Source organism: Tupaia chinensis, unplaced genomic scaffold (assembly GCF_000334495.1).
Source record: "Tupaia chinensis unplaced genomic scaffold, TupChi_1.0 Scaffold143584_1, whole genome shotgun sequence".
In the NCBI taxonomy this organism is placed as follows: domain Eukaryota; kingdom Metazoa; phylum Chordata; class Mammalia; order Scandentia; family Tupaiidae; genus Tupaia; species Tupaia belangeri.
Genome location: NW_006203430.1, coordinates 6938758 through 6963372, shown reverse-complemented (window position 1 = coordinate 6963372; position 24615 = coordinate 6938758). Strand labels below are relative to the sequence as shown.

At 44.6% G+C, this 24615-nt stretch overlaps 2 protein-coding genes across 7 annotated transcripts in view; one reads left to right on the top strand and one right to left on the bottom strand.

Annotated features, from left to right (window-relative positions):
* Window positions 1-8115, top strand: part of SPIRE1 (spire type actin nucleation factor 1) — a 182592-nt gene extending 174477 nt beyond the window's left edge. For all 4 annotated transcript variants that reach the window (XM_006164052.2, XM_006164050.2, XM_006164051.2 and 1 more), the window contains 5 exons: window positions 504-641; window positions 1208-1278; window positions 2016-2043; window positions 2139-2275; window positions 4718-8115. In XM_006164052.2, coding sequence (XP_006164114.1) covers window positions 504-641; window positions 1208-1278; window positions 2016-2043; window positions 2139-2275; window positions 4718-4976 — 633 coding nt within the window. In that variant the 3' untranslated portion in view covers window positions 4977-8115. The remainder of the gene's footprint in view (window positions 1-503; window positions 642-1207; window positions 1279-2015; window positions 2044-2138; window positions 2276-4717) is intronic.
* A 10158-nt stretch (window positions 8116-18273) lies between these two features.
* PRELID3A (PRELI domain containing 3A) overlaps window positions 18274-24615 on the bottom strand; it is a 25395-nt gene continuing 19053 nt past the window's right edge. Inside the window, exons 4-7 of one of the 3 annotated variants that reach the window (XR_336798.3) lie at window positions 22252-22322; window positions 22042-22144; window positions 19921-20032; window positions 18274-18322 (exon numbers count right to left, since the gene is read on the bottom strand). Coding sequence is in view for 2 of the 3 variants with exons in the window: in XM_006164047.3 (XP_006164109.1) it covers window positions 19979-20032; window positions 22042-22144; window positions 22252-22322 (228 nt within the window). In the remaining variant the exon portion in view is untranslated. The remainder of the gene's footprint in view (window positions 18323-19920; window positions 20033-22041; window positions 22145-22251; window positions 22323-24615) is intronic. The other 2 variants (XM_006164047.3, XM_006164048.3) reach the window with 2 other exon arrangements.

Genomic DNA, 24615 nt, shown 5'->3' with positions numbered 1-24615 from the left:
GCTTATCAGTATAAATTACTAACCATCTTCTGTTGGCTATTCTGGGTACCACAAACCGGTTTTCAGAACAGAACCAATATAGTAGCTCTGTCGTTTATTCATACCTGGTGTAGAACACAATGCTAAGGGACATCTCTGCATAATCACATGAGAAAACTGACCTGAAATTGGTTTAGAACAACATTGGTCCTTCAGGATTTCTAGCATAGATACATAGATCTGTTTAATGGAATAGAATTACTTGAGGCAAAATATCTGAACCAACATGAGGAACTTTTATTTATCAGAAATTTCAATAGGCTACCAGGTCCTCAGAAGTTGTCCGTTATCTGTGATGACAGATGATGTGGTCCCCAGAGGAAGCCAACTCTCTCTCAGGTTCATTGGGAAATCTCTTTTCTTCTCTGAAACTACTAACCAGCTGTCTGATCAGAAGGGAAATAGTTGCAATTGCAGAACCACAGGATGGGAGTTTCTCATTCGTATGGCATTTTGAATTTCAGGAGGAATTCTGCTACCCAGTGGAATGCCTCGCTCTTACTGTGGAGGAAGTGATGCATATCCGTCAGGTCCTGGTGAAGGCAGAGCTGGAAAAATACCAACAGTATAAAGATGTCTACACCGCCCTGAAAAAAGGAAAGGTAGAGCTGTTTACCGTTGATTGATCAGCAGGGTAGAGGAATGGCCACTCCCCTGCACGGCTCCCCGGAGCCAGGTGGTGCGGGACTTATAGGGTTCAGGAGGTAAGATGTTCACATGCTCCTGAACAGTCCCAGTCTGTCCACTCAAAAGAGCAGGTACTTGTGGTTCTCTCTCAGAAATCAAGATCGGAAGCAGGTTTAAAAGCAACCATAGTAAGTAATGGTATAAAATCATATATGTGGTGTAAATCCTTCATAAGGTGTGTCTACATTTAGGCTTTACACTTTTAAAGGATCTGTAAAGAACCTTCGCTAGATTGCTTCCATGATGGTGAGATGTTGAGAGCTGTGGCCTTTCATTACCTTTGCAATAGAATTATAGTTAAATACAGAGCCCAATTATTAGTATCATGGAGCCAAATGTATAAACAGAATTTCTGAATTCTGTCCCTTCTCTAGTCTCCCTAAACTTCCCTACTACGTAAATGTAAAGTGTATTCAAACATAAAAGTTAGGAAATTGGCACTGGCATGCTTCTTTTCTCCTCTCAAATTTGTATTTTTTAGCTCTGCTTTTGTTGCCGAACGAGGAGGTTTTCCTTCTTCACTTGGTCTTATACCTGTCAGTTCTGTAAGAGGTAAGGTATTTTGTAATTGATGAAAAGACAGATTTAACAATCATGAAAGAAGTACCAAGTACCTTTGTTCATTTCATCATTTTTCTACATAAGAATAACATTAGAAATAATCTATTCTTTTAAAATGTTATTTATTTTCTTTATTATAGCTTTTTAATTAACCAGGGAGAGAGAGTGGGAAAGTGAGAAGAGAAGGCAAGCCTCTGGGTCTGGAACTCCAACCATGGTCAGCCATGTGGGAATCCAGTGCCTTAACCATCACCCACATGCTGGCCCAGAATTGATTCATTCTGTTCTATTACCTTGTCAGTATCCTTGCAAATTATAATATTAATTTCTTCAAAAGAGTGGACTAAGCAGTTATTTGGTATTAAACCTGGGAAATGTTTCTCTGCATGTTATTCATTTTACATATCCAAGACGATTCTAATAACATATCATGTTTGAACAGAAAAAAAATAAATAAAGATTATCATGTGATCTCTGGATAGACAACTGAAAAAAATCCAAATAGATATAAATTTATCATTTTATAGGAGACCTCGTAAGTAAGGTTTACAGACAGATTGACTTTTTGGCAGTCCACAGTTACAGCGATCTGTTACATTCTGATAGGAGACCCAGAGAGGTTCTGTAATATAGTGTAGAAATTCACAGCTGTGCAGCCATTGAATTCTCTAACTCTCCAGATGCTTCCATTGTTTCATACCAAGTAATTCTTCTGATTTTGTATACAGGCCGGTGTGCTCACAGTGTTGCAAAAAGGTAAGCTAAGCTTGGTTAAGTTATAACTTGTGTTCATTTTAACGACTCTGCCTCTTTAACAGTTCTGCTCATTCTCGTTCTGTTTGGGATGATAGATGCGGCTGCCCTCCAAGCCATACTCCACCCTTCCTATCTTTTCATTGGGACCTTCTGCCTTGCAAAAAGGGGAAAGCTCTGTGAGACCAGAAAAACCCTCCACTAGCCACCACCGGCCACTTCGGGGCATCGCCAGGTGAGCAAAGGGGACTGGGTCTTCAGAGTAACTGTTATGAAAAAAAGAATAGCAGGACCAGCAGGTGGTGTGGTGGTTAAGGCACTGGACACTCCCACATGGCCAACCATGGTTCAAGTCCTGGACCTATGTCGCTCTCTGGTCAAATTAAAAATAAATTAATAAATAAAATTTTAAAAATATATATCATTCCCTTTGAGGACTGTGGCAAGCTAGTAGGGTTTTGGTTTGAGGGATTTTTATTGGTTAATTGGTTTCGATATATTAATAGTTTGTGACATGCAGACAAATCTCCAAAACTTCCCAAAGGTTAGTTTTCAAGAGAAAATGACTAGCTATTTGAAGTATACTTGAATCACATGGTCTTCTACTTTAAAAATAACTATGATTATTGTGTCCTTTAAAAGTCATCTTTAAAACTGATGTTGGGGTCAGCAAATGGCATAATAGTTACATCATTGTACTCCCACATGGCTGACCACGGTTCGAGTCCCGGACCCGGTGACTTGAAACTCACACCAGGTGCGTGTGCGTGCATGCCCAAAATCCCAGAAAGAGAATGGAGGAGAAGAGATTGTTGTGTGGCCATTCCCCCCACCACCACCACCACCACGGGGAGTGTGATTTCTCACTTTCTATCTCTCTTGTCTCTGGCTCTCCAGCAAGCACACATGTCCTATAGCAAAAATCTCTCTTAAAAAAAAAAAAAAACTGATGTTGTTCTCAACAGAGTTAAACTTGCTTGTAACGATCTAACCATTCATCTCTGTTTTTGAAGGAAAGTCTGTTTCATCTATGTTTACAGTGGTCTGCAATAGCATTGACTTATTTTGCTTTTGTAATGGCAGAAATAAAGCCTATGCCAAGAACTGACTATTTAAAAGAAAAAAGAAACTTGCCCGAGTACCAATCCCTTTACATTTAATGTAGGGCAAGGTTAGCGTTGGTGCTTTAAGGAAGATGAAAGGAGGTGTCCAGTTTGAATGACATGTTGGAAATGCCAAGAGAGTTGAGGATTTATGCACCAACCATATGACATGACACTGGACAGTGAGGTGGGAAGCTGTGAGCCAGCATGTAACTGCACTCCCCTCCGAGATACCACCCTCCATGCCCTCAGTGCGATGTCATCAGTGGACTGCACGTGTAACACCTGTTCTTCTCTATACGCTCTGAACCTACTATACATTATTTGTTACTATCTCGTTTGGTTAATTCAAATCGTAAATAAGTAGATGATTCCTAGTTACTTTAAACATTATCAAAAACATTTTTTTTTCTTTTTCTTTCTTTTTTTTTTTTTTTCTTTTGTAGAGGTTTTTTCCTATAGGGTGCGTGTGCTACCCAGAAAGACAGAGAGACAGAAAGCAGGAAATCACCCCCCAGGGGACATGGCCACGCTGCAGTCCCTTCTCCTCCATTCTTCTCTCAGGATCTTGGGCATGCATGCACATGCACCCAGCATGAGTTTAAGCCACCAGGTCTGGGACTTGAACTGCAGTCGACTACATGGGAGTCCAGCGACATAGCCATTATGCTAACTGCTGGTCCCGTATTATTTTTTTCTTTAGAGAGCTTTTTGCTATAGGTCGCATGTACTCACTAGAGACAGAGACAGAAAGCAAGAAATCACTTCCTGGGGGGATAGCTATGCCACAATCCCTTCTCCCCTCAGGGTTTTGGGCATGCACGCACATGTGCCCAGTGTGAGTTTCCAGCCTTCAGGTCTAAGACTCGAACCACAGTCAGCCATGTGGGAGTCTAACAGTGTAAGCATTACAGTATCTCCTGGTCCCATCAGAAACATTTATTATGTTGATCCGTTAACTCTATAACTTCCTGGAATCCAAATAGCCAATCACCCAGATATAGAGAATTGTTGAGGGGGAGACGCATATTTGATAAATACACAAATGACATGAAAAGTAATGGCAGATAATTAATGGTGTGCCATAGGATTAAGCTAAATTTACTTCAGTTTTCTGTATTTTGGCCTACCATCAATAGTTAACTAATATTCGTTGACTGTGACCCAGGGTCACTGGACTCTTAGAGAAAGAACATTAAGTCCTTCTGAATCATCAATAGGACATTAGTAACATGTACTTTATCTCATCTTGGTTCTTAAAATTCACAGTCCATGTATGTATGGTAATCAGGTAAATACCATGAGTACTCTATTTTCTAAAAATTCCAGAAGGGGCAACGGTTTTCAGTATTGTTTCTGAATCAAACATGTTTCTTGTTTTGTTTCCTAAAATATATTTTTGATATATTTGCCTTGTCTCCAATAAGACATTCTTCTTTGAAGGTCAGGACATGATTAAGTCACTCATCCTTCCATGATGCTTTGACAAGTTTACCATTTCATGCACATTTTCTTAGCATTGCAGTAGAACTGTAAGTGACAATGCTGGGTTTTCTGTTTGTTTCTTTTCCCAGGTTCTCTTCAAAGTCTAAGTCTGTAGACAAATCAGATGAAGAACTCCAATTTCCCAAAGAGCTGATGGAGGACTGGAGCACGATGGAGGTGTGCGTAGACTGCAAAAAGTTCATTTCAGAAATCATCAGTTCAAGCCGACGCAGCCTGGTGTTGGCCAACAAAAGAGCCCGATTAAAAAGGAAAACACAGTCTTTCTACATGTCCTCACCAGGCCCCTCGGAATACTGCCCCTCGGAGAGGACTATCAATGAAGTCTGAGCCTCGTGCCTTTCAGTTGCTTTTGTGTTCAGAGTCGGTATCAGTGCTCGGCAACACTGAGCCGCACTGTCTCTCCTTTCCGTGGTTTTCTCTCATAGGCTTGAATTTGCATTAGATCTGATTTTTGCTGCATCACACAGTTCTACGGACTGAATGCTGTGTTCATATCGATTGCTGATACGTGACCGGTCAGCCAGTTGCTCGTTTGCACCAAGAGAGGACAATAGCCTGAAACTTGCTTTAGCGTGTGTGTGGCTTTGGAAGCCAGAAACTTTTTCCTTAGTTCAGTTCTTCACTTGTCCTCCAACAATTTCCTGACTAAGGCAAAAAGCTTCTCACGGGGGAAATCACTGTAGCAGAGGTATCGATGTTAGCACAGTTCTAAGCAGTAAGTCATATTGGCATTTCCACACGACAGTGTTCCTATCTAATGTACATAGAGACCCAGAGCCTGCCACACAACAGGCACCTGTATGCGGGCCAGGCTGTTCGTCGTCTCAGCACAAAACCTGGAAGGATTTGCTGATACTCTCCAACTGATTTTTCAATTAGTGTTGCTCTGAGATAAACATGACACAAGGGACTTCACACTTGCATTCTAGTGCAGAATGTCTGAGTAAGCTGCACCCCCCGCCTGGATCACCATGTCCTCTGAGCCGCCGTGCTTTCCTCGGTGCCAGGGATCAGTGTCTTCTGCACGGGTGACAGGTTTTCATTCCCTACCTTGAATGTATTATGGTCACTAATAGTTTTAATGGAGACCTAAGAATTACAGTTTTGTGGGAGTTTTAGGACACTAAAACTGTCGTGAGGTTGAGTGTATTTGGGCTGACAGCATAGGGTGCCAGCTCTTAGCCACGCTGCAGAAAATGAGCTGGGGCTCATACATTTCCGACTACATTTTTTCATCACTTTATACTGTAGCCATCAGGACTAAATTAAGCCACAATTTGGTACCCAAGGTCTCAAGCTGAACTTTATTTTTATAAATGAATTTTAAAAGAAAAAATATCTAGCTCTTTTAAAATGACAGGAAAATTAACCTGCTGACAGCAAATTTTTTGGATGCTTTTGCACTAACTTTCCGTGTAAGTGACTTGCGTGAGTAGGCTGGGTTTCTGATGAAGGTAGATTGGAGGGTAGCATGGCGTACCTGAAATTTCTCGGCTTGTCTGGCCCATACTTGAGCTGTATTATTTTGCTGTGCTTACAACCAACCAAGCAATCCAACTGCCACTAGTGTTTGGAAAACGAGTCGATGCACATGCACAGTAGTTTCCTGAAAGCCACAGGACACATCTGTAGTCAGCACTATGACAGCACCATTTAATAAAAGGCATGGCAGTCGCATTTCACACCACATCCAAATTTAGTAACATTTCTCTATTAACAGTAATACCTCAGAATTGCTCCGGTGGTAGTTTTTAATGGATTGAAATTTACAATTTAGTAAATGGCTTAAAATACTTATGAAATAAACTTTACCAATTGACTAAAATAATGCATGTTAACAGTTCGTCTGTATTTGCATGTAGAAGTGGGCCACCAGCTAACCTTTGTTGATCATGTGTTTAAATTATTTTAAAGGCTCTTATTTAAGAACTTAAAAAAAAAATACACCGGGTGAATCGCGTTTATGAACTTTTCCAAGAGACTGTCCGAACATCATGGACAGGTCAGCAGGGTCCACCCCCTCCGATGGCCCAGGCTTGAGCTGCTTAAGTGACTCCCAGAGAGGGTGCAAGGGAAAGACATGCTCTCTGTGGGTGTACATAAACCTGCACTAGAATAACATGCTTCTTAAAATAATGACTAGTTACTGGTTTTATTAAAACGTAAGAAACTAAAGGCCCCAACTGAGAATTCCACTCACAAAGCAGATCATCTACTCAATCTCTTACTTCACGTCTTCCGGTTTATGATACAATATAGGATGAACTGGGCGTTATGCGCACCTCTTACCGGAAGAGTAGAATGTAAATTCTTCAACAGCATTAATAGGGTTTGCCAGGTGCATTAAAGAGGTCAACTCTGGCGTGTCCATATGAAACAGTTTGCAGGGAATAGCGGAGAAAGGGCACATGGCACAAATAAAATTTAGGAACCAAATGAACATTAGTGTTGGGTGCCAAAACAGATTCTTGCATTTAACCCCTCTCCCTTATCCACGATGCTTCCCCCACCCCACACTTCAATTAAGGTAGTTTTCAGAGTCATTCACTAAGAGCAGGTGGAACTTGTTTTTAAAATCCTTAGCCTAGACCAACTTGAAGCATAGCTTCCTGTTCCAACTTCTAAAATAACCTCGCTTGGCTATATTCCTTTGTCCTGGTTTTCTAATGTTCCTCTTTTACTTCTAATCCATCAACAAACTGCTATTGCCCGGCCAGAATCAACTGGAGTCTAGTATGTCTTAGAGCATGTGTTGGTATCGTTAACAGTCATCCCTACTCTCATCCCAGCTCCTCCAGGCTTGAGTACCAGTTCCTTCGGTCCCATACCTCACAAAGTCACTCTGTCAGAGAGCTCTGTGCTTCCCTCCCTGTGGCTTACCCTTCTGTCAGTGTCAGAGGTATATAAGAATGCTTGTAAATACTGTAAAATATTTATTAATATTGGAAAGGCATTCATTCAGTGGACAATGGGAAGCAACTCTCCGAAAGCAAGTAAAAATTAAATCAAGTACTTGAACATACGTTGACTTACAATCTTACTAGATTTCAAGTCTTAAGCTTTTCAGATTAAACCAGAAGTTTGTTATTGTAGGAGTTTTAAAAATGATGTTATGTTTGAAGAGATTATGTGATTAGCACCATGAACTCATACCATGAAATTTTTAAGGCTTTTATTTTTCTAACTATATTAATAAATACAGAACTGCATTTTAGGTGTCATATAGGAAATACGAAAGTTTTAAATTAAGTTGCTGTTTGCTAAAGCAAATAAGCAGAAAATTTTGGACATGCAAAACTTTTGCAGGGTCATAAAGAAATGTGTACTACTGACTGGGCTTTGCCCTGGCTTCCGTGTGTGTGAACGTCCAGGTACTGCTGGCATTCAGGGTGACGTGATGGTACTAAGTGTTTTCCATTAAAGTCTTTTATTTTAAAACTTATTTAGGGAAAAATAAAATGAGTTTCCATCAGACCTTCTGTGTTGGGTTCCTGTTGTAAAATGGTGATTTCGTTTGATAACTAGCTGTTAGACTTCACTTAGGTTGGGAAGGATAGATCCTTTATCAGTGACAGCGAACGACAGCTTACAAGGATCACCACAGTCCTGGGACTAGCAGTTGGCATAATGGCTGTGTCGCTGGACTTCCGTGTAGTCGACTGCAGTTCAAGTCCCGGGCCGGTGGCCCGGGCGCCTGTGCGTGCGTGCCCAGGATCCCAAGAGGAGAATGGAGGAGAAGGGATTGTGGCGTGGCCATCCCCCCTGGGGGCTGATTTCTCTCTTTCTGTCTCTCTATCTTTCTGGCGAGCGCTTGTGCCCTATAGCAAAAACCTCCCCCCCCAACAAAAAAAAGTGCCACTCCCGTTACTCTGCTGTGTTACCAAGCAACCATGACTCCTTTCACTGTTTTACCTCAATAGGGTACAATTATATAAAGAGCATGTAACATTTTAGGTTAAAATTATATAAAGAGTATGTAACATTATGTAAGCCACATACTTGGAAGTAATTTTATGTATAGCTAAAGCTTTTTTTAACATTTATTGAAGTATAATTGATAATACAAAAAAAAAAAATCTCACATTTTTAGTGTACACAGTTTGCTGAGTTTAGGACATTTTGTATTTACTTTCTTGGTAGAATTCCTCAATGGATATATTCCTAAAATGTGGACTTAGGAAAGGTCATATTACTTTTTTGTTAACTGCAGTAGAGTACATCATTGACATATCTTAGACATTATGTGATTCTGAGTTTGATTTTTTTCGTTTTAATTTAGCATTTAATGATAATGCCAATTAAGGGTATGCGTGTGTGCTGACCTGAGAGAAACAAGGGAGGGAGGGAGCAAGTAAGGGAAAGTGAGAAGTCACTCCCCTGAGGGATTGGCCACTGTGCAATCCCTGCTACAATCCCTTCTCCACTCTTCTCTCAGAATGTTGGGCATGCACCGGTGCCCAGTGTGTGTCTTTCAAGCCACCAGGTCCAGGACTTGAACTGCATAGTCAGCCATGTGGGATCCAGCTGCCTTAACCATGCCACCTGTTGGCCCTGAGTTTGGTATTAATTCATTTGCACAAGCAGTTCGCTTGCCAGACATTTTTAGGAGCTCCTCCCACTGAGGTTACTGTGTGATATGTTTAAAACAAGTCATTTGTGTATGTCTAACTCATAATCCAAAAATATTCAATGACTTTCCAGGTCAGAGTCCCTGACTGGCGCCTTCTGGATTCCAGAGATACAGGAAAGTTGGATTCATAAATGGGAAAAGCTTCCAGTGATCTTTTATTTTTTTCTTTTTAAAGAGAGAGGTTTTTGCTATAGGGTGAATACACTCACCAGAGAGACACTCAGAGACAGAAAGCAAGAAATCACCCCCCAGGGGGGATGGCCATGCCACAATTTCTTCTCCTCCAGTCTCCTTTCAGGATTTTAGGCACACATGCACACGCGTCCAGCATGAGTTTTAAGCCAGGACTTGAACCGCAGTCAGCCATATGGGAGTCTGGCAACATCATTATTATACCGTCTGCTGATCCCTAGTGATCCTTATTTAGCTATTCTTCCTCAGCCCCAGTTAACAGTCATTATAGTCTACAATTTCATAAAGAGAACTGCTTTTAGGAAAATGTTGATTGCACATATGAAATAAAGACTTTAACTTAGAGCTTTGCAGACTATATATGTAACATCATCATATTACTGATAATGCTCACTAAGACTGATAATGCTTCCCTCATGTCAGTCAAAGTCCGTACATGTCAAAAACATTTCTGCCCATCCAAAAATAGTTTAAGAATCTGCTTAATGTGAAACTCAGCCTACACTAATTAAATATTCCGTTTGAGGAGCCAGTGGGTGGCTTAATGGTTAAGGCACTGAACACCCACATGCCCGACTATGGTTTGAGAGTTCCAGACCTGGTGACTTGAAACTCATGTGTGCATGCACGCCGAAGGTCTTGAGAAAAGAATGGATTGTGGCATGGCAGTTCCCTCTAAGGGGTGATTTCTTGCTTTCTGTCTCCCTATCTCTCTGGCGAAGAGAGACATGCACCCTACAGTGAAAATCTCTCTCAAAAAAAAAAAAAAAAAAACACTCTAGGCACAGGTATGTGTGCCCAGGATCCTGATGAACTGGAGGGTTAGGGGAAGTGTGATGGGCCCTCATCAAGAGTGCTTTTCTCAGGGACCAGCAGTTAGCGTAATGGCTATGTTGCTGGACTCCCATGTAGTCGACTGTGGTTCGAGTCCCCGGTGGCTTAAACTCACGCCGGGCGCATGTGCACGTGTGCCCAAGATCCTGAGAGGAGAATGGAGGAGAAGGGATTGTGGCGTGGCCATTCCCCCAGGGGGTGATTTCCTGCTTTCTGTGTCTCTGTCTCTCTGTCTGTCTGGCGAGCGCACGCGCCCTATAGCAAAACCCTCTCCAAAAAAAAAAAAAGTGCTTTTCTCTCAATCTCTGTCTCGTGTGTGCATGTGCTATCTTGAGTAAAAATAAACTTTTTAAAATGTGTATATGCGATGCACAATTATTTGGAGTAGTTTCCCTGTGGAAACAAAAACATTTTGTAACTCAGCTGCTGACGCTGGTCCACATGGAGCCCATATGATGGAAGCCATGAGGAGAGTTACCAGGAAGGAACTCACAGTGGGCGCCAAGCGCTCCTTCTTGCCCTAGCTGCTCAGTACATCTCGGTGCTCAGATTTCTTTGGGCACCAAGAGGACCAGACGTTCTGAGCCTGCACCTAGCGTGCTCACAGGCCACTGTGATGTGTCTGGCCATCTGTGATTTCCACTGGGTGTGACTACCAAGGGGGCATAGCCCGGAGCAAGCCTGCCCGAATGGGAGTTTGTCTTTGCAGCATTCTCTGCTCCTGCATTCCCTTCGAGCCACAACCTCTGTCTGATTAGCCATTACCCTGTCCCCTTCCTAGGGTGACAGCAGAGAACTCGCTCCCAGCTCCTCCTAGGAGCAGCAGTGCTAAGGAGAACAGAAATGCCAGAGATAACAGGGTTCCTGTGGTGCTAATCTGAACATCCAATGTAAAAAACAGGGAAGCATGGGAGAAGAGAGCAGGTACCTTCACAGCAGTGCAGTTTCTGCAAAGGCAGAGATAGAACCCATTTTTCTTTTTATTTTACCATCTGGTGTACTTGCTGGGGAAAGAGAAAGTGAGAAAGCACGCCCAGGGGGATGGCATGCCTCAGTCCCATCTCCATTCTCTCGGGATTTGGGGCACGCACATGCACCTGGTGTTTCTCTCAAGCCACCAGGTTCGAAACTTGAACTGCAAATTTGACCATGTTGGGATTCAGCCACCTTAACCACCCTGCCACCAGTTGGCCGCAAAAGACGACTTTATTTTTTTTATTTTTTATTTTTTAAGAGATTTTGCTATAGGGCACAGTGTGTGTACTCACTGGAGAGACTGACAGAAAGTGAGAGATCACCCCCTGGGGGGGGGGATGGCCACACCACAGTCTCTTCATTCTCCTCTCTGGATCTCGGGCACTATGCACGCACGCATAGACACACACACTCACCCAGCATGAGTTTAAGTTGCCAGGTCCAGGACACGAACTGTGGTTGACCACATGGGAGTCCAGCGACGTAAACATTATACCATCTGCTGGTCCCAACAGGACATTTTTTTAAAAAGCAAAGATGCTTTCTGGGCTGGCAGGTGGAATGGTAGTTAAAGGCACTGGATTCCCACATGGATGACCACAGTTCCAGTCCCGAATCTGGTGACTTGCATTCTCACTTTTTCTCTCCCTCCCTCCCTCCCTCTCCCTCTCTGGTCAAATTGAAATAAAAGAATAAACAAAGTCAAATAAAATAATTCTTTTAAAAAAATGTGAAGATACTTTGATCTTGGACACTTCGGAGGGGGGAAAAACACCTACAAATTCAGCTTCTCCACTCAGCAAGGATTCACTACTTGAATAAGGTAAAAAGCCTCGTGGGTCACTGGGCCGCAGTTTCAAGGCTTCATAAGTCAGATGCACTGAATATGTAAACTTGGGCGCTCTGGGTGTAACTGACTGGACACTCCCACTTCAGCTGAAAATGTACCTCCCGGTGTAGCCAGTAGCCACGGTGGCCTCCCTAGAGTAAGAACCAACCTCTCTTCCAGAGTGGTCAGAGTGGTGGTCACTAGCAAAAAAAGACTTTTTCAGCACCCAGGAATGCTCATTGATGATAACCAAAAAACACTAGCCTATAATTAAAAAGTAGATATTAGGGGTCGGCAGGTGGCGTGGTGGTTAAGGGTGCTGGATTCCCACATGGCCATCCACAGTTTGCATCCCAGACCTGGCAGCTTGCCTTCTCAATTTCTCTCTCTCTCTTTTTCTCTCTCTCTCGCTCTGTCTCTCTCTGGTCAAATTTTAAAACAAGTAAATAAATACCATAATTCTTAAAAAAAAAAAAAAAAGATATTTGGGACCAGCAGATGACATAATGGTTACATCACTGGACTCCCATGGAGTTGACCACAGTTCAAATCTTGTACCTGGTGGCTAAATGCTCAGACTGGGCACGAGAGCATGTATGTTCAAAATCCCAGAAGGATCACTGGGGTGGGGGATGATTATTCACTGTCTGTCTCTTTGTCTCTCTGGCAAGTGCACATGCCCTGTAGCAACAACCTCTCCTTTTAAAAAAAAAAAAAAAGAAAAGAAAAGAAAAGAAAAATAGATTCTGGAACCAGCTGTTGATGTAATGGCTATGTCGCTGGACTCGCATGTAGTCAACCGCAGTTCGAGTCCTGGACCTGGTGGCTTAAACTCATGCCAGGTGCGTGTGCGTGCGTGCCCAAGATACCGAGAGGAGAATGGAAGAGAAGGGATTGTGGTGTGACCATCCCCTCTGGGGGGTGGGGGGGTGATTTCTCGCTTTCTGTCTCTCTGTCTTTCTGGTGAGCACATGCACCCTACAGCAAAAACCTCTCCAAAAGAAAAAAGATTCTTAGCAAGCATTGGAAATGGTCCTAGCTAACCTGTGTTCCAGGTTGGCAGCAAGACAGCTCTCTGACTCTGGGAAACTTCCTTGACATTTATGGACTGCAGAGGAAGGATGCAAGCCCAGGCAGTCTCCAAGGTCACTTTAACTAGGGGAGAGAGAGATTCAAGATGCTGTGTTAATTCACAGGCACCATCCAGTAAATAGTGAAAAGCTAGGCCAACCCTAATTAGAAATGGAGAAAAATCTGCATACTCAAAGCCAATCCTTTTACTGAAGTGAGGTGTGAAATGACTGGCATTTTCTAAGTGTTATTTTGCTGTGTTAGTGACAAGCCTGATTATGAATATTACATGAAAGCGAGAAGAACTGCAAAGCATGCCACATTTATTTGAAACTCCAGGCAGAGACAAGTTTGGTTTTTCTAGTTTGTATATAGAATCTAAGTCCATCTGTCGAAAAGAAAAACTTCGGAAAGATGAGTTGGCCTATTTTAACACACACACACAAACCTTTGCACTAGCTGTTTTGCACATCCAGTTTCTGCAGTTCATCTCTGGATCCTGTTGCAAGGAACGACCTACCTGCCTTGGCAACAGCAGGTCACTGCCCCCAACACTCTCTGTTCCCACGTGGAGTGTCTACTTCCTGTTGGAGATGTGAGCAGAAGCTGGTGACTGTAGAGCAACTACATAACCCAGCCTGTTTTCATCTGCGGGATATATTTGCAGCCCTAATTGCATTTAAAGGAAATCAAAATAAAGACAACTCTCGCTGTCTAGCTTGGTCACACCTGAGGACTGACCCCAAAGTTGTGCTCTTTAGCCCTGCTGCATTTCCAGGTGCTTTTCCCATTAGCTGCTGCAATGATTTTTAAGTTTCTTTTTTTCATAAGCAAAAGAGAGACAAGCAACCCCAACAGGGTGTTCATACCACAATCCTTCCCCTATTCTCTGACCTCTGGCTCAGCCAGCAAGGATCCTGTCTGGTGTGCACAGGGAGACCTGGAGATGTGAACCTGGGACCTTCCTATACAGCTTCAGCATTGTGCTACTGCTGTGATTTCGAATTCAGTCCTCACATCTCTAAGACACTTAATACCCAGACTGCATGTCTAGTATAACATCTGATCTTGGCTTTTGAAGAACTTTTTTTTAAGAATTTATTTATTTACATTTTTTAAAGAATTATTTTATTTAACTTTTTAAATTTTAATTTGACTAGAGAGGGACAAAGTGAGAGTGAGAGAGAGAGGGAAATTGAGAAAGCAAGCTGCCAGGTCCAAGATTCGAACCACGTTGGCCATGTGGGAGTCTAACACCCCTAACCATGACATCTGCCAGCCCTTATTTATTTAAATTTGATCAGAGAGGGACAGAGTGTGAGAGAGAGGGAAAGTGAGAAAGCAAGCCGCCGGGTCCGGGACTTGAACCACAGTTGGCCATGTGGGAGTCCAGTGCCCTTAACCACCATACCACCTGCTGGATCCCTTTTTTTCTTTTTTTAATGATAGCACATGTGAGAGGAAACCCCCTCAACAAAGTCTTGTCATCGCCATGATCACCTTTCCCCAGCACTCCAGGTGCTTGGGATCTCAGGCTGACCCAGGAATCCAGACCTGCAGTGGTCATGTGGCTTCCAGCAGGCTGCAGAATGCACCTCCAGGCTAGGCTTCTCAAAGAACTTTAAGTATATTGGGAACCAGCAGTTAGTGTAATGGCTATGTCGCTGGACTCCCACGTGGTCGACCGCAGTTCGAGTCCTGGACCCAGTGGCTTAACCTAACACTGGGCATGTGTGCGTGCGTGCCCAAGGTCCTGAGAAGAGAATGGAGGAGAAGAGATTGCGGCATGGCCATCCCCCCGGCTGGTGATTTTTCGCTTTCTGTCTCTCAGTCTCTGTCTTTCTGGCGAGCGCACGCGCTCTATAGCAAAAAATCCTCTCAAAAAAAAAAAAAAAAAGAAAAAGAACTTTAAGTATAAACTGGTCAAATATGTATGTGAATAGTTAAAAGAAATAGTCCAATGCAGTCTCTAGGAAATGACAATAAGCTATGGGGCTGTGAGCTGCGGTTAGTCGAGGACACCCCATGGAAGTAGATTTTTTTTTTTTTTGGAGAGGTTTTTGCCATACGGCACGTGCACTCGCCAGACAGAGAGAGACAGAGAGACAGAAAGTGAGAAATCACCCCCGGGGGGATGGTCACGCCGCAATCCCTTCCCCTCCATTTTCTTCTCGGGATCTTGGGCACGCACACACAGGTGCCCGGCATGAGTTTTAAGCCACCGGGTCCAGGACGCGAACTGTGGTCAACTACGTGGGAGTCCAGCGACATAGCCATTACGCTAACTGCTGGTCCCCTATGGAAATAGATTTTAAGCTGGGATCAGAGGAGGGAGGTGGTCAGCTTTTTCTCAAAGTGCCCTCTGCTGACCCTCTACATCAGTCATCCGTGCCAGTGCCTCAGCCTTGGTTTTGAGTCTTCAAAAAGGCATAAAGAAGAGTAAGAAGCTACTCGGGCTATGTCACCAAGGAAAGGTATGGTAGGGTGCTTTGGAGTAACGTAATGGGGAGCAGGGCAGGGAGACCAGCTAGAAGGTGGATGTACAAGTGTGGTGGAAGGCGATGTATCTGTGACCCATTACAGAGAAGTACCCAGAGCTGTGTGGCTTGAAAGAATAAACATTTAAAATAAATAAATGAAAGAGAAAAAAAAAGAAAAGAATAAACATTTATTGTCTCACAAGTCTGTGGGTCAGAAATTCAGGAACAGTTTTAGCTAGATAGTTCTGGCCCAGAATCCCTCGTGACGGTGCAGTGGAGGGGTCAGATGCAGTCACTGAAGACTGTTCTGAGGCTGCCTCACCACAGCAACCTCTAAAGGGCCCCTCACATATGCTCCACACAGCAGTGACAGATGCAGAGCCAGCAGGGTGCGAGCCCCTTGTCTTTCAGGGACCAGCCTTCGAAGTCACACACCACAGGCACTCACCGCTCTGGGAAAGCTGGCTCACGGAGCAGAAAATGAGGCTTCTCTTAAACATCACCCCACTCATTTCCGGTGTGGATGGCACAGTTGATCCAGTACCTACTGTATTCAACTCTCCCTCCTGCCGACCCCCTGGGCCACAGTAAGGATGTAGTGCTGGAAACGGGACAGACAGAACGCGAGATTTGACTCTCTGCTTTTGTCAACTGTGTGGGGGTGTGTGCAAACCTCAGGAAATTAATACGATGTTAACAAAATTACTAGGTTTTCAGAGGGACTCATTTCTCTTCAGAAAAACTAAGGTAGTTGGCATGGTTATTTATTTATTTATTTATTTATTTAAAGATAGTGGGACCAGCAGATGGTATAATGACTACATCACTGGCCTCCCACGTAATTGACTGTGGTTCAAGTCCCAGACCCAGTGGCTTAAAACTCAAGCAGAATGTGTGTGTGTGTGCGTGCCCAAAATCTCAAGAAGAGAATGGAGAAGGAATTGTGGCATGGCCATCCCCCTGGAGAGTGGTTCCTCATTATCTCTCTGTGTCTCTCCAGTGAGCACAAACATCCTATAGCAAAAATCTCTCTCAAAAAAAGAAATTAAAGGGTCCAACCAGTTGGTGTGGTGGTTAAGGTCAACCACAATTCAAGTCCCGGACCTGGCAGCTTGCTTTCTCACTCCCCGCCCCCCGGCCCTCTCTCTCTGGTCAAATTAAAACAAACAACTAAATAAAGATAAATAAAATAATTCTTAAATTTTAAAAATGAATCTCTTTTCATATTCTAAAATTGGGGTATTTTGTGTTACTTGTTATAGAGAGAGAATGAAACGCCCACCTCCTAAATTCGGCCTAAGGTCTGTGGTGAGGGGAAGATAATGAAATCCAGTGAAGTGTGCATGCAGTCCAGCTGCGACATTAGTGGCACACAAAGTCTCGGCGCGGAAGACAGGATCCCGTGGGCCGGGGTGGCAGTGAGAGCCCCTGAGTTTAGATTCACACTCAGGTTGGCTGTGTAGGATCTGGCTTCTGTGTAGCACTAAACCACTGCACTACGGGCCTAGCCCGACTCTATGCCATTAAACCCATGCGCACCTTCCGGGATTAGAAAAAAGGCACGAATCAGTACACAGGGTAGGATATTGTTTTTAATAAAAGGAGAAAAACAAAAAAACATACACACACTTTCATGCTCAGAAAGTTTCTGGAAGGCTTCATAGAAAAGGGGCAACTGGCTGCGAGGGAGGGAGACTCTACTCTTCGGGAGAATCCCGTGCACTTACTTTTCTACCATCACCATGAATTGCTTTTACATGTATTTTTTTAAGTTAATGTTGTTTTAAACATCACTGACTTAAAGATGATAGCAAAAAGACCTTTAGCCTTGCCCCTGAAATCCCACAAAACTGTTAGGAGAAAAACAGGAGCACAAACTTCAGTAAAAGGAGGTGTCTGTGACTTCCAGCCCCAGAAGGAAGAGGTATGGCTAGCGGTATTGGTGGGTGGACTGGGGCAGGGGTGGGGGCAGGCTGGAGGGGCTATTCATGGCCAGTGGAAAGGGAGTTAGCCCTGAGGCCCCACTCTCCTCTCTGAGAGATGAGGAGTTTTCTCAGGACAAGCTGAACCAGGCTGCAGAAGAGGTATCGGGGGAAGCTCAGCGATCAGACCCTGCTTCCTTCTTGGTGCATCTAGAGAAGGGACCAGAGAAGACCCCACCGGAAGCCTCCCTCTCTGCAGCGAGGAGAAGCCACATCTGTGAAGCCAGGAGGACGATGTACCATAAGGCAACTGGGGGACAGCACTGGCCATGGACTCCAGGGGACAGGAGATCACCTGAAAGAGACGGGAGCTGCTGCTAAGAGGAGAATCAGTGAAGGCAGGAGAACAACGAAACCACGGGGACTCAGGCCTGGCCCAGCAGGCTGGGGCCAGGTGGAGAGGTGGCTATGAGGCTCTCACCCTGCCTTGACCACCCTGTGCTGGCCTGGAGCTCTCTGCGCCTGCCCTGCCACCTCCTGACTGGGAGTCCCCCGGGGAGCCCTCAAGGCCCATCCTAGCTATTCCACTGCTCCCAGACTGGGCCGGTCAGCCACATCCAGCATCGGTTCCTTTCTTCATTCTTTCCTTCCTTCCTTTCATCTCCTTTTTTCTTCCCTTCTTCCTTTATTTCTTCCTTTGGTTCTTCTTTCTTCCTTCTTTGATTTTCTCAGTGAGGTATCTGAGTAAAGATGGAGGCAATTTAGCTGTGGTTTATGAGAAAACAACCTGAGGTGCCTACAACTCACTTTAGGTATGGCCATCATGCACGTGCACATGTGCACACATGCATGCACATATGCACAGTGAGCTCAACTCAGGGCAAGGCCATGGGATAGGGGTGGGCCAAGGGCAGTGCATGTCCTTGGATCCAAGGGTAAAGTCTGCAAACCTCAGCTTTGGTGACTTGGACAAATTCAGGAAGAAGTTCTTAAGGATGTCTCAAACCACACGGCTCATTTGCTAACAGAGAGGACTAAGCAGCACACACATACTGGAGACAGACAGATGGACAGACAGTGGGAAGCAGGGCCCAAAGCAGCACAGCACAGCAACTAACAGGGATGAGGCATTTCACAGCAAGAGAAGTCCCTAAGCAAAGGGTGTAGGAAACACTATGGAGATGACCCAGTGGGTGCTGGCTCACTGGGGCAAATCCACTTCTGACAGTCCACCACTGATGGCTTCAGGAACCAAGGAGGGTTTGTAAAGCTCAGGGAAATGCAAGAAATGGCTTTTGTCACTACAAGAAAATGGCCAGTGGCAGCCACATGGCTGAGCACTAGCTATAGCAAGTGAAGAGATGGATGTAAAATATTCTTCACAAGAACATGTGCAAATTTTTTCTTTTCTTTTTTTTTTTTTTTTTTTTGCCTTAGGGCACATGGACACACCAGAGAAAGACAGAGACAGTAGAGGGAAAGACAGAAATCACCTCTCAGGGCGATAGCCACACTACAATCTCTTCTCCTCCATTCTCCTCCCAGGATCTTGGGCACATATATGTACCTGGCATGAGTCTCAAGCCACTGGGCCTAGGACTCTAACTGTGGTCGGCCATGTGGGAGTCCAGTGACATAACCGCTAAGCCATTTATTGGCCCTTGAACATGTCCAAATTTACTCAAAATGAAAAGTCCCTCTTATCAGATCAGTCTTTAACACTTTCTGGGGGCCTATTGATGGAGTGTCTTCACAAACTGGTTTAAGTTACAAGGAATGTTCAAGCAACCAGGTACTGAGAACAGCTTGTGGGAATGATAAACTGCCTTCATCAGACACTGGCTAACAACTGCGTAAGGGGCCAGCAGTGAAGCAGCAATAAACGTGACGCTCTGTAAGGCTGACCCACATGGGAAGGGTCCAGGTGCGTGTCCAGAGACCTCCCTGAATAGGCCAGGTCCACATGTGCCCATAATCCAGGGCTAAGGCTGAAGGGGGATCAGGGCATCAAGACTCTTCTGGGGGTGTCTGTCTGGCTCTGTCTCTCTTGCTCATGGAGAAAAGAAAAACAAACTTAAAAAAAGAAAAACAAACTTAAAAAAAGAAAAACAACGGCAACAACAACAACAACAACAAAACAACAAGAATTTAAGGTTCTCCTAAAAATAAATCTTGCCATAAAACAAATGAAACAGAGAGAGGATGAACCCAGTGTTTGGTCTCACTGCAGAAGGCACTAAAAAGCCCAGGCCTGGAGACTGACATGCACCTGCATTAAGCATCCTCTGAACCCCCTACACATCATACACACAGTTAATAAAACACTAAAATTCTATACCAGGTTAATCAGTACTGTAGTTACCACTGTTTGTCACAAGGCGCAGATGTAGTCCCCGTTAGCTCACGGCACTTTCAGAATTTTCAATTATCCACTCAATAGCAGCCCACCCCTGCAACAACACAGAGAGATTTCAGTGTGGTTTGATACATGCTGCTCCTCACTGCAGACAGCTACAGCCTGTAATTGAAATTGCACAAGGGAAGCACTGCAGCTCTAAAGGAAACACAGCGGTAACCTTCCCGTTTCACAGAAGCAGGCAGTGCCTGAAGCTCAGAGAAAAGGCAATGCGTATTCAGTGCCTGGAATCCTCTATGTTAGCAAATCGAGGCACCAGCTTGGACTACACCAGCATCATCGCCCTCTTAGCACAGTATGCAAGTCCTCATCTAGAGAGGCCTGCAAGTGTGTCCCGTCCTCCAAGATCCCAGCACTGAGGCAGGCACATGGAGGCAGGGAAGGCCCAGAATGACACCTCCACCTGCACCTCTACCTCCATCTCCTCTACCCCTAGATGTTTCCAGGCATAAAAGAGAGCACCCTCAACTCAGCAGGGGATGATGTAAATGGTAACTTAAGCTACAAGGAGAACTCCTTTCGCTTGCTAGGGGGAGAGAGTGATTTCTCTCTTAAGACTCCAATATAAGTGGAGCTGGCAGGTGGCATGGTGGTTAAGGGTTCTAGACTCCCACATGGCTGACCATGGTTCAAGTCCCGGACCTGGCGGCTTGCTTTCTCTCTCTCTCTCTCCCTTCTCTCTCTCTCTCTCTCTCTCTCTCACACACACACACACACACACACACTCTATCCCTCTCTGGTCAAATTTAAATAAATAAAGTTAAATAATTCCAGAAGGAAAAGACTTCAATACAAGAACCCCTGAGTAAGTGAAATGAAAAAAAGCTAATTTGGCCTCACTGAATTTACCTGGATTTTTTTCTCATAAAAGATTTTAATGGCATTGCACTAAATATTTCCTTCCTCCTATTTTTGGGGGCAAACGTTTAGGACTTCTGCCCTAAGCCAGTCCTGAAAACTCAAAGATGCATGAGATTCTGTTCTTCCCATGAGCGCTCTGGCACAGACAAAGCTCCACCTGTTTGGCCTTTGCTGCCCTGCCTCCCACAAACTGAGCCAAGTCACTGCCTGTATTTCTCAAATCTGGATGTTTATCGAAATTGGGTGGAATGGCTCCTCTGTGAGTATGTGGACTAAGTGCAAGCCCTGAGTGGTTTCTGCTCATTGGTGACTTATGCATGGAAAAAAGGGAAGTACAGCCTCGGGCATCACTCCATTGACCCAGAAAATAAAGACTCACTTCTGAGCAAAAAACAAAAAGATGAGGAAGAGGGAGGGAGGAAGGAGTCAGGGGTGGGGGAACAGACAAAGGGAGGACATCAGCCTTTGAGGAGAGCCAAGGTCAACAGCAAAGGCCCTGCTCTAAGAGCAGCATCCCTGGATTTAGGAGCATCCTCCTTCCAAACATCTGAGTTCTTTCCATCAACCAGACTCCATGAGTAACCTGTCTCATTCCAGTGACCCGGGTACATAAGGAGAGCCATGGACAACCTCCTGGAAGTCATCCTTTCTCCTCTTACCTTCACAAAGCTCATCCCCAAATCATGCCCGAGGGAGAAACAAAGATGGCAGCCGCCTCCAGGAAGCATGACAGCTGGAGGGGTGCTGCCAAAGCCACTCCACGTCTATTAAACATGAAGCTATGAAGCTACCGGAAGTCCTGACTATCCTGCCTGACAGTATTAATGTGCATTCTCTCTCTGATGTTGTGGGTGTGTTTGCTTAGGTAACCAAGCCTAGGCTATTTGGGCTCTGAAATGACAGTTGCATACCTGGGATTTACCCCACGCTTTCCCTCCTGACAGTGCAATTCTCTGTGAGAGCAGCCATGTGCCATGTCTTGGCTTCCACAGACTCACCACCCGTCAGACCTGGGCCAGCCCTTCCCCACCACTGGTTTCAAATGTAACTGCAGGACTACTGTGGCATTACGAGCTCAGCTACGGACAGCAGCTAGGAGGATTTATGGGACTAAATATGTCACCCACTTAACCCAGTACAATAAGAGCACTCACACGGGGTCCCCAGAATTGAGGTCCATACCTTCTTTGCATTGGATGATATCGTGCTGGCCATTAAACTTTCCAGATAACTGCCGAGGCTAATCCCCTTCACAGTGATGATGGCTTCTTGTGTGAGCACAGTCCTGCAGAAGAGCACGAAGGAAAAAGGCTGAGCAGCCCTGAGAGAAGGGAAGCCTCCCCGCCCTCACCTCGGTGTTCAATGTGTCAATCCCAGCACAAGACAACTCACATTTCAGGATTCTCCGGATGAGGTGTATATACCAGTCTCTCATTGACCGATACCAAATTTGTGAGTGTGATCTTTAAAAAACAAAGAATGGCTTTAGGTCCTCTTTCTCTGGCATTTCTTCCCAAACCATCTGCCCATATACTTCCATTCCCAAATTAGCATGTATCGGCACCAGAACAGAAGAAACATTAAGCGTAGGAAGATTACCACATAAAATCCTGGGCAAACCTGGCTTGGTTGTTTCTCTCATACCCTACCCCACAGCTGAGTGGGACTCGGCCTTTCAGGTACTATCAAACTGCCAATACAAGAACTGGCCCTATGACCTAGTGATTAAGGAAGCCAGCTCCCACAGGGCTGGCCAGGCTGTGTAAAATCCCAAAACCAAAGAGAGGGAGGAGATGAGCTGCATGTGGCCCTGCTCCCTGGAGGGGGTACTTTCTTCCTCTCTCTCTCCCTCTGTCTTTCCTTCTCTTTATGGTGAGTATAAGCACCCTCTGGCAATTAAAATTTTTAAAAAAAGACACTTTAAAAATTTTAAAATAGGGCTTAGTGATAGCATGATTATGTCACTGGATTCCCATGTAGTCGACAGCTGTTTGAGTCCCAGACCTGGTGGCTTAAAACTCATGCCAGAAGCATGTATATGTGTGCCCAAGATCCCAAGAGGAGAATGCAGAAGGGACTGCAGCATGGCCTTCCCCCCAAGGGGTGATTTCTCACTTTCTATCTCTTTGTCTCGCTCTCTAGCTAGTGCATATGCGCTATAGAAAAAATCTATAAAAAAAAAAAAGTTAAAAATAAAAACTGCCAGGAACCAGCAGTTGGTGTAATGGCTATGTCGCTGGACTTCCACGTAGTCAACCGCGGTTCACGTCCCGGACCCAGTGGCTTAGAACTCACGCTGGGAGCATGTGCGTGCGTGTCCAAGATCCCGGGAGGAGAATGGAGGAGAAGGGATTGCGGCGTGACCATCCCCCCAGGGGGTGATTTCTCACTTTCTGTCTCTCTGTCTCTGTCTGGCGAGTGCACGTGCCGTATGGCAAAAACCTCTCCAAAAAAAAAAAAATCTACTTCCATGGGGTGTCCTCAACTAACCGCAGCTCGCAAGCGCCCTATAGTGAAAACCTCTCCAAAAAAATAAAAAATAAAAATAAATAAATAAATAAAAAATAAAATAAAAACTGCCAAAACCATCAACAATTATAAAAAAGAACAAAGCACCCTTAGTTAGGAGCCAGGTAAAGGAGAAAAAAGAACACACACACACACACACACACACACACACAGGCCAAGGCCAGAGCCTGGTGTCGTGGTGTTGGAACACTGTCTTTGGGGACAGGGCTCTCCAGGGCAGAGCTCCAACTCCTCATAAGGACCATGAGGTCTTTCTCCTCAAGTACCACATCCTGCAAAGAGACGATCTTCTCATTTACATACTCTGTGAAGACCTAGCTCTCTAGAGACAGCGCATGCAACTGAATTGCCTGTGACAGCAGCCGCGTGTCACATCTGGGCTGGCGGAGCTGGCAGCCGCACGCACAGCTGATGGGCCACCGAGATGCAGCTGGCGTGACTGAGGAGTGGAATTTTATTATGTTACTTAATCCTAATCAATTTAAGTAGAAGGGACCTTCTAAAGGCATGAAAAATGTGTATTATGAAAAAAATCATGCATGGATTTCCCAAAAAGTTTTGCACCAAAATAAACTCATACTTCCACGCTATTTTTCATGAACTGAAGTCTCCTCACAGTCACATGTGACTGTCTTGGGCTACCTACCACCCTGGACAATGAAGCTGGAGAATTATGTTATTGCTTAACCCAGTCTACCTTTCTCTCAAAGAGCCAATTCCAATAAAAATGCCATTTAAAAAAGAAAAAAAAAATTTAAGTAGTCAACAGCAAGAGCAGGGGCCTGATGATAGCACAGAAGTAAAATGGGACACTCTACAAGGCAGATCCAGATGGGAAGGTCCCACGTTCACGTCTAGGCATCTCCTTGAGAATGCCAGGATCAACGCACCTGTGATCCAGAGCTGGCGGAGGCTAGGGTGGATGGCAACATGAAGACTCTGTTAGGAATGCTCTCTGTCTGTCTCTGTCTTTGTTGCTCATGAAGGAAATAAACTTTTTTTTTAAAGGCAAGTTTGGGAGCAGCAGTTGGCATAATGACTATGTTGCTGGACTCCCATGTAGTCAACTGCAGTTCGAGTCCTGGACCTGATGGCTTAAACTCACGCTGGGTGCATGTTTATGTGTGCCCAAGATCCCAAGAAGAGAATGGAGAAGCGATTACAGCATCACCATCCCCCCTGGGGGGTGATTTCTCGCTTTCTGTCTCTCTTTCTGGTGAGTGCACG